Raw genomic sequence first — 15,611 nt, 5'->3', positions numbered from 1 at the left:
CCCCCCCCCCCGATAAGACTGTCCACATGGCATGTTATACCACCACCATTATACTAGCTCAGCTTACCTATGTAGACTTATATATGGGTTTGGTTTAGTTTAAACCTCTTCCCAACTGAAAATAGCTCTCTTGTGCCAGACTAAGCCTGTCCATGTGATAGAAATATATCAGCACACAAAACTTTCTCGTGTAGACAAGGCCAGAATTTGCCCTCTGACAGCTTGGGGCCTGTGCTGGTCAGCAGTGGAGGGTTTGAACTGCGGTGTTGTTCCCAGTCTTATTGGTACATGTAGTGATCATGCTAGAGCCCAATGTGCTCTAGGAGAGCAGCGGTTGGTGCTCATAGCATGGCTGCAACCCCTTGGGCAGGGGCTGCAATAGCAGCGCAGAGTGAGCTCTTTTTTCCAGCCAATTAGCAGGCACATAAGTCAGTGGCATTGGTTAGGTCAGTAGTTTTCATTGTTATCTTACTCCAGTCCAGCTATATGTGTGCCCAGAGGAATTTTTTTTTCCACTGTCCTTGAAAGAGGAGAGCTCTCTGGGCAGCACCTAGCATCTGTGCAGCACCTAGCACAGTGGAGTGCTGACTCCCCCGCTCCCCACAACAGGCTAGTTTGGCTCTATGGCAGTGCAAAACATTCACGATAAATGGCAGCCATCTTTGGTACTGCAGCCACTGCACCTCCAGCCCTTCCTTCCTTGAGCTGTCCCTTTGGCCTGCGTGCTGTCTAATGCCTAACACCCAACTCTGCTGGCTATAGTCAGGAGAGACTCCGTTTAATAAAAGGGTCTGGGCTTCTGGTACCTTATCATGTGTTTTAACAGTTAACCTGGAGGTTGTTGGGAAGGGCTTCTCTCCTTTCTACTCTCCCCCCACTTTTCCAGGAGCTATGATGTTGAGGGAGGCTATATAGCAAACTGGTTCAAGCCCACGCACATACTCAAGGGAGCTGGCATTATGTCAGCCACTCATCTCACTCGGGTGCATGAAAAACAGTGGGGCTGCCAGGTTTTGCACTTGTTAATCACTGCATTTCCCATCAGTCTCCTCCTACCCCACCAGCTGCTGCTGGGGAATTCCCACCTGCCAGTTCTCGCTCTCCATCAGCGCCTACCCCTTCACCCCTGACTTTGGCTTCTTTCCCTTCCCTTTCCCAGCAGTGCCTGAACCCCTGGGATGTCTCTGTGACTTCTCAGCAGCTTGGCCTATGGCAGGGATATTAACCACCTGCATTTTTTAAATGCCCAGTTGCTTTTAACGGATGGGAGTGCAAATCCTGGTTACATCAAAGGCTTCCTAGCTGCAATGCCAGTGACTCACATAGGCCAAATCTGCTGGCTTCAGCAAAGACAAGTAGGAGCCAATAGGCCTCTCTGTCCTCTTCATTTTCTAAATTCGTAGATGGTCAAATAGCATTTGAAAAAATCCATATGCATTGGAAGTGAGGCCATTGTTTACAATGACAAACACTTGCATGTGTTTTCATTACTACCTGCAGTGACCTCGTGCATGCTGTCTATAGGCTTAGTCAGGGGTGGGCAATTATTTTGGGCGGAGGGCCACTTACTGAGTTTTGGCAAACTCGAGGACCACATGACAGGCAGCAGGGACAGATAAATATTAATTTTCTAAATTTTTTAGGAGCCCCAAAGGCCAGATAGAATGGCCTGGTGGGCCACATCTAGCCCACGGGCCACATTTTGCCCATGCCTGGGCTTAGCAGTATGATAGCAGAATGAGAACAGCCTTCTCTCATGCCCTGTTATGAGGCCTTCTTTAATGAAGGTGTGAGGTATCCAGACATTTAACAGTGGTCAGTGGGAAGGGAAGGGTTAGTTTTTATGCAGCCCTGGCTTGTAGTTCACAGCGACTTCCCTACCTGTTTAGGTATGTATGATGCTGTAAAGGAAACTGCATTAGAGCTGCCCAGAGCACTAGAGCTTTTTGCTGCTCTGTCACTTGTTCAAAGTAATACATTGTGGGGGAGGAGAGAAAACCAAACCCAGGGACAACGCTTGGGTTCAGAGCAAGAAATGGGTGGGGAAAAACCCACCTCCCAAAATGTCAACGTTTTGGTGTTTTGAAAAAATGCAGATGGAATTGATAATCTCTATTCTAAATAAATCAAAATGAAAAGTGCATTTTTTTGGAAAATATTCCTATACAAAAATTCAAGCAGAAAGTTTTCAGGCTAGCTTGTTCATGGTGGGAGGATGGTGTGTGTGGCCAAAGCATTACTCCATGTTACTCACAATGAGCACACTGCTGTTACGCCGTGCTTCTAGTATGCATCTCATGAGGTCTCTTCCAGCCCTTAATGTCTATGAAATCTATGAAAAGAACTTTAAAAAACCAACTTGAAGACACAGTGGTGGAACAAATAATCATCCACCGATTGGATTGTTTAGTATGGTCACAGGAGGGACTATGGATTCTTGTCCCATTCCCTGGACTAGCTGTAAAGTCTTATGTCATTTAATGTGCTGACTTCCTTGTTCATCTCCATTGATTTAATGAGCCCTTTTTACCTGTCCTAGCAGTGTCTCCTCCCCCATCCTTTTTCCTTCTGTATAAAACCCTCCATTCACAGCATCTGGCAAAGTAGGCTGCCACCTGTGAAAGCTCATACTTCTCTGAACCAGCTCATCTCTAAGATGCCACCTTGCGCTGTCTTTGCCGGCAGTGGTGATGTGCACTTCTTCAGCACCCTCCCCTCAGAGATCTTTGCAAACAGAAGCATGCTTAGCCTCTGAAAGCTAAAGACTGCCATTGTCATAGTATCTGGGTGAAGAATGAGGACCAGACTATCTTGGGATACCTTTGCTCTTGTTATATAGGACTGTCCTCTAAGGACAGTTCTTGTGGCATGCAGCCATGATGTCATATCCATGGCCATCTTAGAGGTCATTGTCAGAGCAGGGCATAGCAGTTGGCCCCTGTGACTTCCTGCCTTGTGCTTTCAGAAGGAACTTCTTTCTTTTATGACCAAGTGCCTGCAGCTTATAAACTTCCAGTCCCAAAAATGTATTGTCTGAAAAGCCAATTAAGATTATTAAGTGACCACCTACCACTGGGCCTTAGGTCTTGAAAACAGAAAAATTACAATCTTAGGGCGCCATCAATCTTATTCTGCCCACTTAATAGAAAGCCATGTCTGTATCAGTGCTAAAGAAGTGCATATTTCATTGGTTCTGTCACTTTCCTTTAGCATGAATCATGCATGACTCGCAACACTATGCACTCACTGAACAGTTACATCTTTTCTGCAAAAGAGCCTTGGTCTGAAAACTTCCAGGTACTAAGCTAGTACCAAAGGAAATGTCCCTAACATAGGTAGGGCTAATGGGGAGCATACCTCCAGTGTAAAGGATAAACGAGAAGGGTGACGGCCTGTTTTAAATTATTCGTAGCACAAACCTGTGACTTACACACTGTTAATGGCTGTAAGACAAGAAAGGCCCTACATTTCTGGGGGATAATAGCTTCCTCTGCGTATTAAAATTGCTTGGCCTGCTGCCTAACAGGGACATTAGTCACTCACTTCCAAATGTGCTGCCTGCTGCGTGTGTCATTGCTTATTACCTGAAGGGGCAATCTGTGCATAAGGGAAGGTGATCAGAGTAGGCTGTTGCAGTGAAGGAGTTTCTGCTGCTCTGCCTCTGTCTGTAGATCCCATGTCAGGGGAAAGGGACTCTGTTGTGTAGTGAAACTGCACAGCTACCCTCTAGCATCTACAGGCTCATTTCTCTTTCTTTTGCTTCTATTAGCCTTTCAGAGGGGTGCTAAAGCAGCTCGGAGGAGGCTGGAGTTTCTGATGGGGATGTCTGTGACATCTACTCGTGAGATGGATTTTTTTTTAGTGGCAGAATTTCACAAGGAGCCACGTAGACAGGGGACCGTAGATGTTGGGCTTGAACAGTACTTTATTGGAGCCATTTCATACCCCCTACCCCCATCATTCACAGCCTGGGTTTACGCATCTCTGTTAAGGTAGAAAAGCAAGCACAACGTGCTTAGAGGAAACGGAGACCCTCCACTGAAGAAAGTACTTGTTCATTAAGAAAGAAGAAAGCAGCTTGTTAAGTAGCCCTGGCAGCCATAAAGAGATTGATGGCCTCCCATGCTCTGCTCCATACATGCTCCATTCATGACACCAGCTGAGGTGGACAGTGCTCCTCTTCACCATGCAGTGGGGAGGTGGTGAACAGTGTTGCCATTTATTGTCGTCTTTAGATGCCAATGTTAGGGTTTCCCAGATTGTGAAGGGGCAACTGACACCTCCCACAGGGGTTATTTCAGAGTCTCTGCAGACTCATGGAGGCATCACTGCATTGGTTTACTCATGTTCTTGCTTTAAAAGCTGTCTTTGGCACCAGAGTATTCAAGGCTTGTTTCTGTTGGGTTTTTTTTTTAACAAACTTGAGACTCTTGAGCACAAAACGCAGCCATGGGGAAGAGAACCTCACTGTGAGATGGCTTATCCACCCCCAAAGCGTTTGGCCCACCTTGCTATTCAACTCTACCTAATGCAGAATTAAAACAAACACTTTCCTCAGTGTCAAAGACTCACAGGCTGTCAGTGGCTGAACGCAGTTTTGAGACGCTCATTTGCACTTTCTACATCTACTTCCTTTTAGTCCTAGAAGTACCGGATAATTGATCCGCAGCACCACCCGCCATCCTGTTGGCTTCTGCGAATGCCGGTTTCTCTTCTTCTCACAGCTCCCTTCACACCCAGCTCCTTTGGGAAAGCTCTGGACCACTCATTAGGAAGAGAGAAGCTCTTCTGTGCCACCAGAACCAGCCTTGGGGATATAATAGAGAATTTGATAAGTAGAACATAGCCAAGCAAATCCTACAGCAATGCCTAGCTCTTGTATGGCATTTTTCACCTCCAAATGCTTTAGGCTGCAGATGGGTATCATTTTGCACTGCACAGTAAAGTGTATTTAGGAAATCACATGATGGGACAGCCCAGGGGGCTGCAAGTGAGATCTCTGGGTTTTAATGCATCTCTGGCATCAAGGAGAAGTTTCCTGGAGTAGACTATGGATGGCTGGCCATCAACTGCATTTAAATCTGTCATAAGACAAGAGCTCCCTGAGATGCCCAAGGGCATGGGTTCAGTGGGCCATGAGTGCATGTCCATGAAAGCTACGGGAGTGGCCTCAGGCTGGAATGCAGCTTGGTGAGCTGGTTCGTCCACAGCCCTGCTTCTGCCTCATGCCTGGTGTGTTTGTTTGTTGCAGTTATGTTTCGCCTGTATGACACGGATGGCAACGGCCTTCTGGACAACTCGGTAAGTCTTCCCCAAGGACCTTGTCCGATAGAGAGATCTTCTTGAGCCCATCTCTCCTGACATAGGAGGACACCTACTGGCACCTGCCCAGCTCAAGCATGGTCATCAAGTGTGAGCAAGGGCAGCACCTGAGCCTATGAGTCATTCAGAGAAACTCTGGCAACATCCAGCCCTATTGCCCAAGCAGGCCATTGTGTGCTGGTTATCTTGGGCTCAGTCAATGGATATATTAGATCAACTTGAGTTTCTCTGTGGGACACTCAGCCAGAGAGCACACTTGCAGTGGTGTGCAACAGGCATCTGTACAAATCATACTGTCTCACATAGGGACCTGTAATTCATCACATCAACCCACAGATATGTGGAGGGATTGCATGAGTGGAAAACACCTGAGATGTTGCCTTAGATCTGTGCTGGCCATTTAGCCCTGCAATTCAGGGCATGGAGGCAAGTCATCACCTCCTGGCCAGGCTGCAGTCACTTTGCAAAAGAGGAGTCCTGAATCCAAACACTGTCAGAGCTTCACCTGAAAGGCAATCTCTGTACTGACTCTCTCAGCTGCTTCTAGCTCAGCCAGCTTGTTTCTAGGCGAGAAACTAAGGTGGTTTCCTCCAGATCACTGGGTACATCCATTCAAGCCTCTCATCAGGGCTAATTTGCATCTATGCCAGAGCTATTTCATTCAGAAGTAGCTCTGCATGGTACCATGTAGGTATAGAGAGAGGTAGTTAGCTATATTAGTCTAAAGTCAGTCAGAAGGCAGGGTATATATAGACTAACTAAATTAGATAGACAGATAAATAGACAGATAGATAGATAGATAGAGACAGAGAACAAATGCACAAACTTTTGTGAACCCAAGTTCACTTCACCATATAATATTCCTACACCAAGCAAAAAATGCGATTATACCGCTCAGGGTGCCCATGTTCATTTGAGTCCTTTCAGGGACTGTTTTTTTCTGCCCTTTCCCTACTGTTTCTTTGGGGACAAATTCTAATTCACTTACTCATGTTGAACTCTGGTTCACCTCAGGGGTAGATATTGAAGCAGAGCATCCAGTTCTATGGGCAATATTTGGAGGCGGGGACAGAAATTGTTCCAAAACTCCAATTCACCCACCCCACCATGCAGCGTCAGTTAGGGGATACCTAGAACGAGCTCCCTCTGCTCCCTTCCACCCAGTTCAGAAACAGGGAGAGGCTGGGAGAGAGATGGCTTCCTGCAAAGCCTTCTCAGTTACAGTGGGGAGCTGCACATCTGTCTGTGCCCCAGGATGGTTAGATCAGTCTAAAAATGGCTGAACCGGTCTAAGTTAGCTGTTCCTCTGAGGTTATCTAACTTAATTGGGTCTGGCGAGACTGATCTAATTGAACATTTGTACAGTTCCAGGCCCAGCCACTGGTCCCAGCCTTGGCCCTGCACTTTTCCTACCATCCCCTCACCCTGACACCCAGCTATTTTTTAGACCCCTGGCCCTTCACCCCACCCCCAAATGGACAGCCCCCCTCCTGCATCCCATGGACCAGCCTGCCCACCCCCCACACAGAGCCTGCTAGCCCCCCTGATCCTGCCAAATCCTCCGGACTCCACTGGTGCCCTCTGAGCCCTCCAACTCCCCCATTAATGCCGCTCCCCCTGCCATCCCAACTTAACTTCAATGGGGTGTCCATTTTTTAACACAATCTAATCTCCTCTGAGTGTTTGTACTTACGCTTTGTGGAGAAAATTCAGTTTCAGGAAAACAGCTTTTTCCAAAGAAAACTGTTTTTTATCCAGATGTTCCAACCAGCTGAAATGTGGCTGCCTGTGGTGAAGGTGTTTCCCCACCAGACCTGTAACCTCAGTGCCCACCCTTTAGTTTGTATATCGTTTGGTGCGAGGTCTCTTCCACCTTGTGTCTATGTGAACAGCCTATGCCATGAGTTGTACATGCTTGTCGTATTGTCAGATGTCGGCTGAGGGGCATCTCTGATTGTCTCTGTTTCCTCGTTTTTCTCCTCTCTGGGCTCAGGAGCTGGATCGTATCATAAATCAGATGGTGCACGTAGCAGAATACCTGGAGTGGGACTCAACAGAGTTAAAACCAGTAAGTTACAGCAGAGCCTGTGGCCTCTCTCGAACATGTGACAACTGTTAGAGGAGACGAAGTTGAAAAGACTGAGGTGACCATTTTAGCAGCTGCTTACGCTTCAAGGGCAGCTCTAAAAGTTGTTCTTTCTGGAGACACAGCACAGCTCAGGAAGGTCAAATCGAGGCATCTGATCAGGGGCTTTGTTATCCAGGGGCAATTTTGCTTATTCCAGCTTTTTAATATTACAGCTAGCTGCTATAGAGATAGAATCATAGTAAATTACTATTGGAAGGGACCTCAGGAGGTCACATCTAGTCCAGTCACCTGCTCAAAACTTGACCAGCCCCAACTAGATCATCCCAGCCAAAGCTTTGTCAAGCCAGGCCTTAAAAACCTCCAAGGACGGAGATTCTACAACCTCCCTGGGTTACGTGTTTCAGTGCTTTACTACCCTCCTCATGAGAGAGTTTTTCCTAATATCTAATCTAAACTTCCCTTGCTGGAACTTGAGCCCATTGCCCCTTGTTTTGCCATCTGCCACCGCTGAGAACTGTCCAGCTCCATCCTTTTTGCAACCCCCCTGCAGAGAGTTGAAGACTGCTATTAAATCTCACCTCAGTCTTCTCTTCTCCAGACTAAATAAGCCTATACACAGAGATGGTCCCAAAGAGAGGGGAGCTGGGACCTGAGATGAGGAAAAAACAGTGCTAGGTTCATTCTGAAGAGACAAAGCTCCTCTGTTTATGCCTCTGCTCTTTAATAATAAAGGTTGTTAAAAGAAGAGGCGATGGTGGAGACCTTCCAGAATAGTTAGGGGGGAGAGGCCAGGTGTAAGCAGCAGAGTGGGATGGGTGGATGCTGGGTGGGAAAAGGCTGTGAGGTATGAAGGGCAGAGGGCTGCAGTCAGGGGTCTGTGCTGGCCTCTGGGCACTGGAAATGGCATCAGCCTCGCTCTGTTCATTGCCTAGGTTTTTAGTTCTTCACATAAATGCTCTGACTTGCCATCCTGAGGCACCCCAGTGAATAGCTCCAGTAAGACTGCATGGTGACGCCTGGGGCTCTTGTTTCTTCCAGATTTTGAAGGAGATGATGGAGGAAATTGACTATGATCATGATGGGACTGTGACACTGGAAGAGTGGATCCGGGGTGGAATGACCACCATCCCCCTGCTGGTCTTGTTGGGGATGGAGACGGTGAGTGCCCAGCATAGAGATCATGTGCTGAATGTACAGTCCTTGGAAACTGGGTGTTCCTCACTGCAGCCCACTTGGGCAAAGGAGCTTATCTTTCCCCTAGGGGCTCTTCCAGGTGCGATGTCCCAGAGTGGCCGCACAAAGGGAAGCTTGGCTACCCAGCCGTGCTGGACACAGCCTAATTCTCTTTGCACCAAACCACGCACCCAACTCCAGAGCCCTGTGTACAACCAGAGTGGCACAAAATGACTTTATGCGATGAAGAGCAAGACCTGCAGACAGTGTTGTTATCCCCATTGGGTGAGGAGCTCCTTGCACCCAGTGGCCCTTCCAGAGCCCTATGTGTCCACGACTGCATTCATTCAGTTCCTCTGTCCCTGTTTTGTGTGTGCCCCCTCACTGCTGCAGCAGCTGAGTTGTAGCCTGCCCTTTCTCTAGGAAAGCCCCCGCCATTTTCTGTCTGCACTGAACCTGACTATAGCTACTTCTTTTGATTTCTAATGGAGATGCTGCATTGTCACACCCAAACAGGCTGACTATAACTCAGGGCTGCAGGTAACTGTTCACAAGAGCAAAGAGAGAGGGAAAAAGGTGAGATGTCGGGTACAGCTGCTGGAGAGTTCAGTGGGCAACATAGTTCCACAAGAGGGTGCCACAGCCTCAAAAACCCAGCACCCAGAGCCCTGCTCTTCCCATGGTGCTGCTTCAGCAAAAAGGTTAGCAGGCTGTGGGGAAGTGTAAATGCCAACCAGAGAGCCATCATATTATAAGCTATAGGTCAACTCTGACTGCGGGGAAGAATAAATAGAAGCCTCCTTTAAAGAGGACATCTGTCAGGTCATTTGACATGTTTCCAGACTTAGTGAAGGATTACATGGACTCCTGAGCTACCCACCAAGCAGCCAAAGAGTGCACAGCGGGGTGGGGGGGGCAGGCTCCCAGCTCGTGTGAATCAATTTCTGGTGGAATCAGAGCACTGGGCGTCTGCTGCAGAGCAGGCCCAGGAGGGGCACCTGTCTCATAAAAACATGTCTGCAGAATATTTTAAGTCCCAATTCAAGGGCAAGGAACATTCACATGGTGTAAATTACAGCTCAGATGCATTTGCTAGTCTGAGACCAGAATTATCATCAGGGAGGAGTATTGCCCCAAACTTTCAAAACAGTTCTGTCTTCACTTGTTTGCTGAGGGTTGCATTCAGGCTCTTGGTTCCTGTGTGCTCTCAGCCGCAGGCTGATGACGCTTCTCAAAGTGCTGGCGGTATCATTAGTTCTAAGGTAAAATACTAAGACACACAGGGCCAGCACAGATGACACATTTACACTTCCATTGGTTTTAGACACTGATGTAAAGTACACCAGGTTCCCAGAGCACACAAAACAGCTATTCTGGGTGGCAGGGAGCAAGTAACAGTCTGTTTGCCATGCACTAACTGCTACCCCAGGGTAAGGTGTGGACAGATGGCACCTACGCTGGCGTGATTTACACTGGTGGAGTTTTACCACTGCTTTTTTTCCTGGAGTATGTCCACACAGGATTTGAGTAGGTTACACTGGTCATGGGGCTGTATATCGTCAGTCCACTCCTTTTTCACATTGATTTAAACAAGGCCTGTATTCAGACTCACTGAGATGCAGAATTAGGCCTTGAAAAATCAAAGTTCATTCAGTTGACTTTTAAAATGTGTTCATTTCAAAGTTGTAAGTTTCTTTCTTGCCCCAGGGATTTGGGATTTCCAGCAGCCCAGGGCTGTTTGGTATGTTGTGTCCTAGGGTTTTATTATTGTGAGAGATATCTAAACCATTAGATTCCAGGTCCATGTCCAGGATTCGCCAAGTGGTAAAGTAGAAAGAACAGAGTGAGGTTGGTTTTGAAGAGATGTTAGCTCAAATGTTCAGGCTTTTGTGGGTTCATTCTAAGGAGGTCCTTTATATATTAGGCCTGAATCCATTCTAGCAAAAATTGCTATGGTTGTTTGTTTGAATTCTTAAACACATTCCCTTCAGCTGTGTTGGCCCTCATTCCTGTGTTTGCCTTCTGCATAGGGTCAAGTGAACAAGCTTACCGGTGGGAAGGTTCAAGGAAACGGGGCCTTTTAAGTAACTGTTGGAAAGTGCTTGTGCCTTAAACCCAGCTCCCAGAGATACGCTTATCCAATTGGGGAACACCAACTTATCCTGCAAACCATCTAGAGTCAGCACAGCTTGAATGTTTGACAAACTGTGAGCCAGCCAGAGTGGGAAGGATTGGCTTTAACTGTTCAGCAAATAAAGTCCAGAAAATGATAAGCTACTTGTAGACATCTGGTAAACAGAGAGGCAGAGTGAAATGAATGGTTTGTTAAACTCAAGGGGGTGTGTGTGTGTGTGTGTGTGTGTTTGGGTGGGCGAAGGTGGAAATAACGAAATAACGTGTGTGAGAGAGAGACTGTCTGAGAAATTTCCCTTTAAGTCTCAAGATTACTGGCGTGCCCACAATTTCCAACCAGAGTTTTGCAACCCCAGATAAGAAGCAGAGTTGGTTCAGAGTTTTCTTTCTCTACCAACATGTTAAGAAGCTCAATTAGCATTGGGTGTTTTTGTGCATGTCTGAGGCAAAGGCCTAACCACCCAGTTCTGGGCTGGCGGCAGTGGCCAGGTCAGTAGCGGCAGTGACTGCTGGTATTGCACCCCCTCTAAGTCAGCACTCAGGCTGGTGCCCTGGTGTGCCACCCATAGTTACACTACCGGTCTGCAGCATGTTTTCTCCCCTCCTAAGTTGTCTCTAATAAGCATGTACCAAGCTGCAGCATCTCCAGCAACTGGGGGAACCAGCAGATCATAAAAGAAGGCATGGCGTATTGCCTATAGGTAACAGATTCATCTGCATATCTCTAAGTCCTGAGTACGTGGATTAGGAGAGCAACATGGATGCAGCCAGTTAAGGTGGGGTAGGGCTTGACTAGCTGGGTGGGTGTGGCACTCCACCAGGAAATAATCCCCACCCACTTGCATACCGCCCAGCCTGTAAGTTGGGAAGATGATGGTCCCACGATCCCATTAGTCTGTGGTTCTCCCAGGAAAGGTTTGGAGGATGGAAGTGAAGTGGGAAAGAATCAAATGTAACCAAGTTGTTTTCCTCAACTAAGTAATTAAGGAAGCCTGCGTTGCTCTGCCTACAGAGTAATAGACAGATGCAAGACACAGACACTTAAGGCACAGACAGAAGTGACAGTTTGCACCTGATCTGGCCCCTGAGAGTGCTCTGCAGCCATGACCAAATGCCAAATGCATGGCTGCAGAGTGCTTTAAAAGGGCCCAACCTCAAGACACCCTGAACCCTCATTACATAAGGGTTCAGATGAAGATGCTCTGAAGCGGAGCATATTCATTAACTTCTGTCTGTGGATGCCAGGAGCAGGGCTCAGCTGTCGCAGCCCAGCACTGCTCCTGGTGGTGTTTTCAGAATGGAAGACGGGGAGGAAGCAGAGGAAGCCCATTCTGGGGGGTGCCCCACCATGATGGAGGGTGGGGAAACCCCAGAATTGGACCCCCGTCCCCTGCTTTCTCCCCTTTCCATCCTGAAACAGAATGGGAGCTATGAAAGGTGGGGCAGAGCTAGGGGAAGAGGCTGCAGAGACACAGCCTCTCTCCCTGGATCAGCTCCAAATTGGAAAGCAATCACCCAGCCTCCAAACCCAACAGTGAACGTCTGTTGGATCAGGAGGATCAGTCTAACTCAGGGGTGGGCAAAATGCAGCCTGTGGGCCAGATGCGGCCTGCCAGGCCATTCCATCTGGCCCATGGGACCCCTAAAAAATTTAGAAAATTAATATTTATCTGCCCGTGGCTGCCTGTCATGTGGCCCTCGATGACTTGCCAAAACTCAGTAAGTGGCCCTCCACCCAAAATAATTGCCTGCCCCAGTCTAACTCATGGCGCTTTCTGTAACACACCTAATAGGTGGAGCAGGGATCCAGCCCTAAGCTTGCATTTTTAAAATCCATTATCTCTAGCCCTCCTGGATGTGAAGAGAACCCTGAGAACGTACAAGTGTAGCTGATGCAGTGGTGTCTACCTCAGCCTGCAATGATAGCCCTGAGAAGCCCCATCCAGTACAGTGATGCTCAGCCACAGTGTGGGAACATGAGATCCTTTTAAGGGTGCTGCACAGCACAGTTAGGTGAACAAATACTTAGCATGATTCACAAGGTAAATCTGGAGATTTCAAATAGGTATCCAGTGTGTCCAAAGCATTCTGCACTGTTGTGGCCTTTCTAAATAGCTCTATTTTTTTTGTAGTAAAAAATTAAGTGAAAACTTAGAGGTGGCACTTTTCTGAGGGGTACCTTGAGTCTAACGAGGGGTGCCTTGAGTCTAGAAAGGTTGAAAACTATTGTTTTATGTTTTCCATCCCAGCTCTTGGAGCCCTCCAGCTTTCCCTGTTCAATGCTTGACTGCATCTGGGGTCCAGTGGTGTGGTGTCAATACAGAACCCTGCTGCATGTTCACAACTGAAATTATGGAGGAAGGTTCAAATATATCAAATTCAGTTTCCAAGGAACTAGCTCCTGGTTCCTGTGCTGACTGGTCCTTCAGGCCAACTCCTTTTCCGCTGATTACCTGCCTAAATGTAATGCTTTTCCACCCCACCTGCATCCCTGGAAATCTGTTAATGTTTCTGCTCTTGTAATGCACCATCACTTTGGCCTTCAGGCTAAGTCACAAAAAGCAGTAAGCAGGAGGGGTCACTCCACCCACTTTTTCCGTTAATTGTTTCTTAGGTGCTTGGGAAGGGGAAAATAGGTCCACTTGAGCATCTAATAGATGGACTAGGATCTAACTCTTAGCTTTTATTAACCAGAGTCGAAAACCATGGGCTGGATTCTCAGCATAAAGCTGGATCATTCAGGTCCCTGGTGTGTCCTCAAATAGACTGAGCCCTGTGACGTCTAGGATTGATTTAGCAGGGTAGGAAGCTGGGGCTGGTTCAGTTTCACATCAACACCTTTGGATGCTTTTATTCATCCTGTCATTGATACATGAGCTGAGAAGCGAAAATATATCTGAAGAGTTCAGGAGGGGCCGCTCCTGCTTGAGTCCTAGAGAATTGAGTGTTTGTAATTATAGACAGGATCTCTGCTGTCTCCAGACAAATTAGGAGAATGATTTACTTGGGCTGCTGGGAGCAGATACCAGTAGCGCGCACTTATGCATTTAAAATGGATGAGAATGTTTGGAAAGAGGATGAATTGTCATGAAGAAGCTGACACTCTTGAAAGAGAGTGCCAGCATATACCAACCACCTGTATTTGATATACAGCAAGTATATCAGCAAGTAGACATTGATTTGGTACAAAGCAAGGTGTCCCTCTAGCAAAAATGAAGAGGTTCTTAGCATACAACTAAGAGTGGCTAGAGGCGAGAATGTCGTCATAGCCCAGTAAGACTACCTAAGTGGTTCCTCTGACCAAAAACTTCTGGTGCTAGCAGATCCTACTGCAGGTAATAGCAAAAAGGCAAAAACAAATCATTGTCCTGAAAGAACAAACCAGCTGAAGGCAGTATCATTCTCTGCTGTGACACCTGAGAAAAGTATGCATTTCTCTGAGTGCACAAGGTCTCCTGGTACTGATGGGGCAACTTCAGTGCTTAGTCTTAAAATATACTCATAAATAACTCTCCTGCCGTAAAAGGTCTTAGACACCTAAGGGTAAACGTATTCCATCATTCTCAAGTCCCTGAAACTCTTAACCTGGCTACTTTTGTGACATGCTCACCTTTGCCATAAGACTAAGTTGCAAAAAGCAGCCAGGACACTCTTGCCTTTTGCATTTATCTTTTCTGAGGGACTTGGGCAGAGTCCCATTTATGCAGTTGAATTCACTTAAAAGCTTCCCATTTATGCAGCTGAATTCACTTAAGCATCTTATAGGTGCAGTGGGATCTGGCTCCAAGTGCTTTGGCCTAAGGAAATCAGTAAAGTCCCCACTGCTGCATGTTTCTTCATCACTCACTGGCACCCCAGCTGATTGGCAGTGCCCATTCATCCTTAAAATCATAGAACATGAGGGCTGGAAGGGACCTCAGGAGGTTGCATCTAGTCCAACCCCCTGCTCAAAGAAGCACCAGCCCCAACTAGATCATCCCAGTCAAGGCTTTGTCTAGCCGGGTCTTAAAAACCTCCAAGGAAGGAGAGTCCATTGCCTCTCTGGGTAATCTGTTTCAGTGCTTTACTACCCTCCTAGTGAGAAAGTTTGCCCTAATATCTAACCTCAATTTCTCTTGCTGCAACTTGAGCCCATTGCTCCTTGTTCTGTCATCTGTTACCTCTAAGAACAGTCTAGCTGCATCCTGTTTGGAACCGCCCTGCAGGGAGTTGAAGGCTGTGATTCAGTCCCCCCTCGGTCTCCCCTTCTCCAGATTAAATAAGCCCAGTTCCCTCAACCTTGCCTCACATGTGCCCTAGCCACTTGCCCCAGCCCTCAAACCATTTTTGTTTCCTTCTGTTAGACTTTCTCCAATGTGTCCACATTCTTTCTGGGTTAGTTCTGTTATGGACATATCTGCTTGATCCAAAGGGGACCCAATGAAGTCAGAATAAGTTTTCCTACTGAAGTCATTAGGATCTGGGCTTGGCCCTCAATGATCTTTGAGCTTGTGAAGTTTTATGAATGAACAACTTGTTGTATGTCATGAGGGTATTGATTGCACGGTAGTGTAGGTTTACATATATGCTTGTAGATGCTATGAATTTACACCGCTGGCCAGATTCACTCTGTTGAGTAAGTGCTAGCACCCAGTGGGGTTCTTTGGACTGAGCAGTGCACAGAGCAGCACATCTCAGAGCTTTAGGGCTCGTGGCACACCTACTCTGCATCAGGTGGTGCAAGGGAGCACAGCTGTGCCCCAGCACCCTAACCATTCTCACTGCCCTCTGCTGGACTCTCTCCAACTTGTCCACATCCTTTTTGTAGTGGGGGGCCCAAAACGGAACACAGTACTCCAAATGGGGCCTCATCAGTGCCAAATAGAGGGGAATAATCTCTTCCCTCGACTTGCTG

General features: G+C 47.3%; 1 protein-coding gene across 1 annotated transcript in view; it reads left to right on the top strand.

Annotated features, from left to right (window-relative positions):
* The window catches only part of LOC109294335 (diacylglycerol kinase beta-like), a 168,318-nt gene that overhangs the window by 53,607 nt on the left and 99,100 nt on the right, over positions 1–15,611 (top strand). The window contains exons 8-10 of the mRNA XM_019512643.1: positions 5,252–5,301; positions 7,316–7,390; positions 8,450–8,569. Of these exons, the coding sequence (XP_019368188.1) occupies positions 5,252–5,301; positions 7,316–7,390; positions 8,450–8,569 (245 nt within the window). The remainder of the gene's footprint in view (positions 1–5,251; positions 5,302–7,315; positions 7,391–8,449; positions 8,570–15,611) is intronic.

Source organism: Gavialis gangeticus, unplaced genomic scaffold (assembly GCF_001723915.1).
Source record: "Gavialis gangeticus isolate Ggan-Ray unplaced genomic scaffold, GavGan_comp1, whole genome shotgun sequence".
Classification (NCBI taxonomy): Eukaryota; Metazoa; Chordata; order Crocodylia; family Gavialidae; genus Gavialis; species Gavialis gangeticus.
Note: the sequence above shows the minus strand (reverse complement) of the source record. Positions and strands in the feature narration are given on the sequence as shown.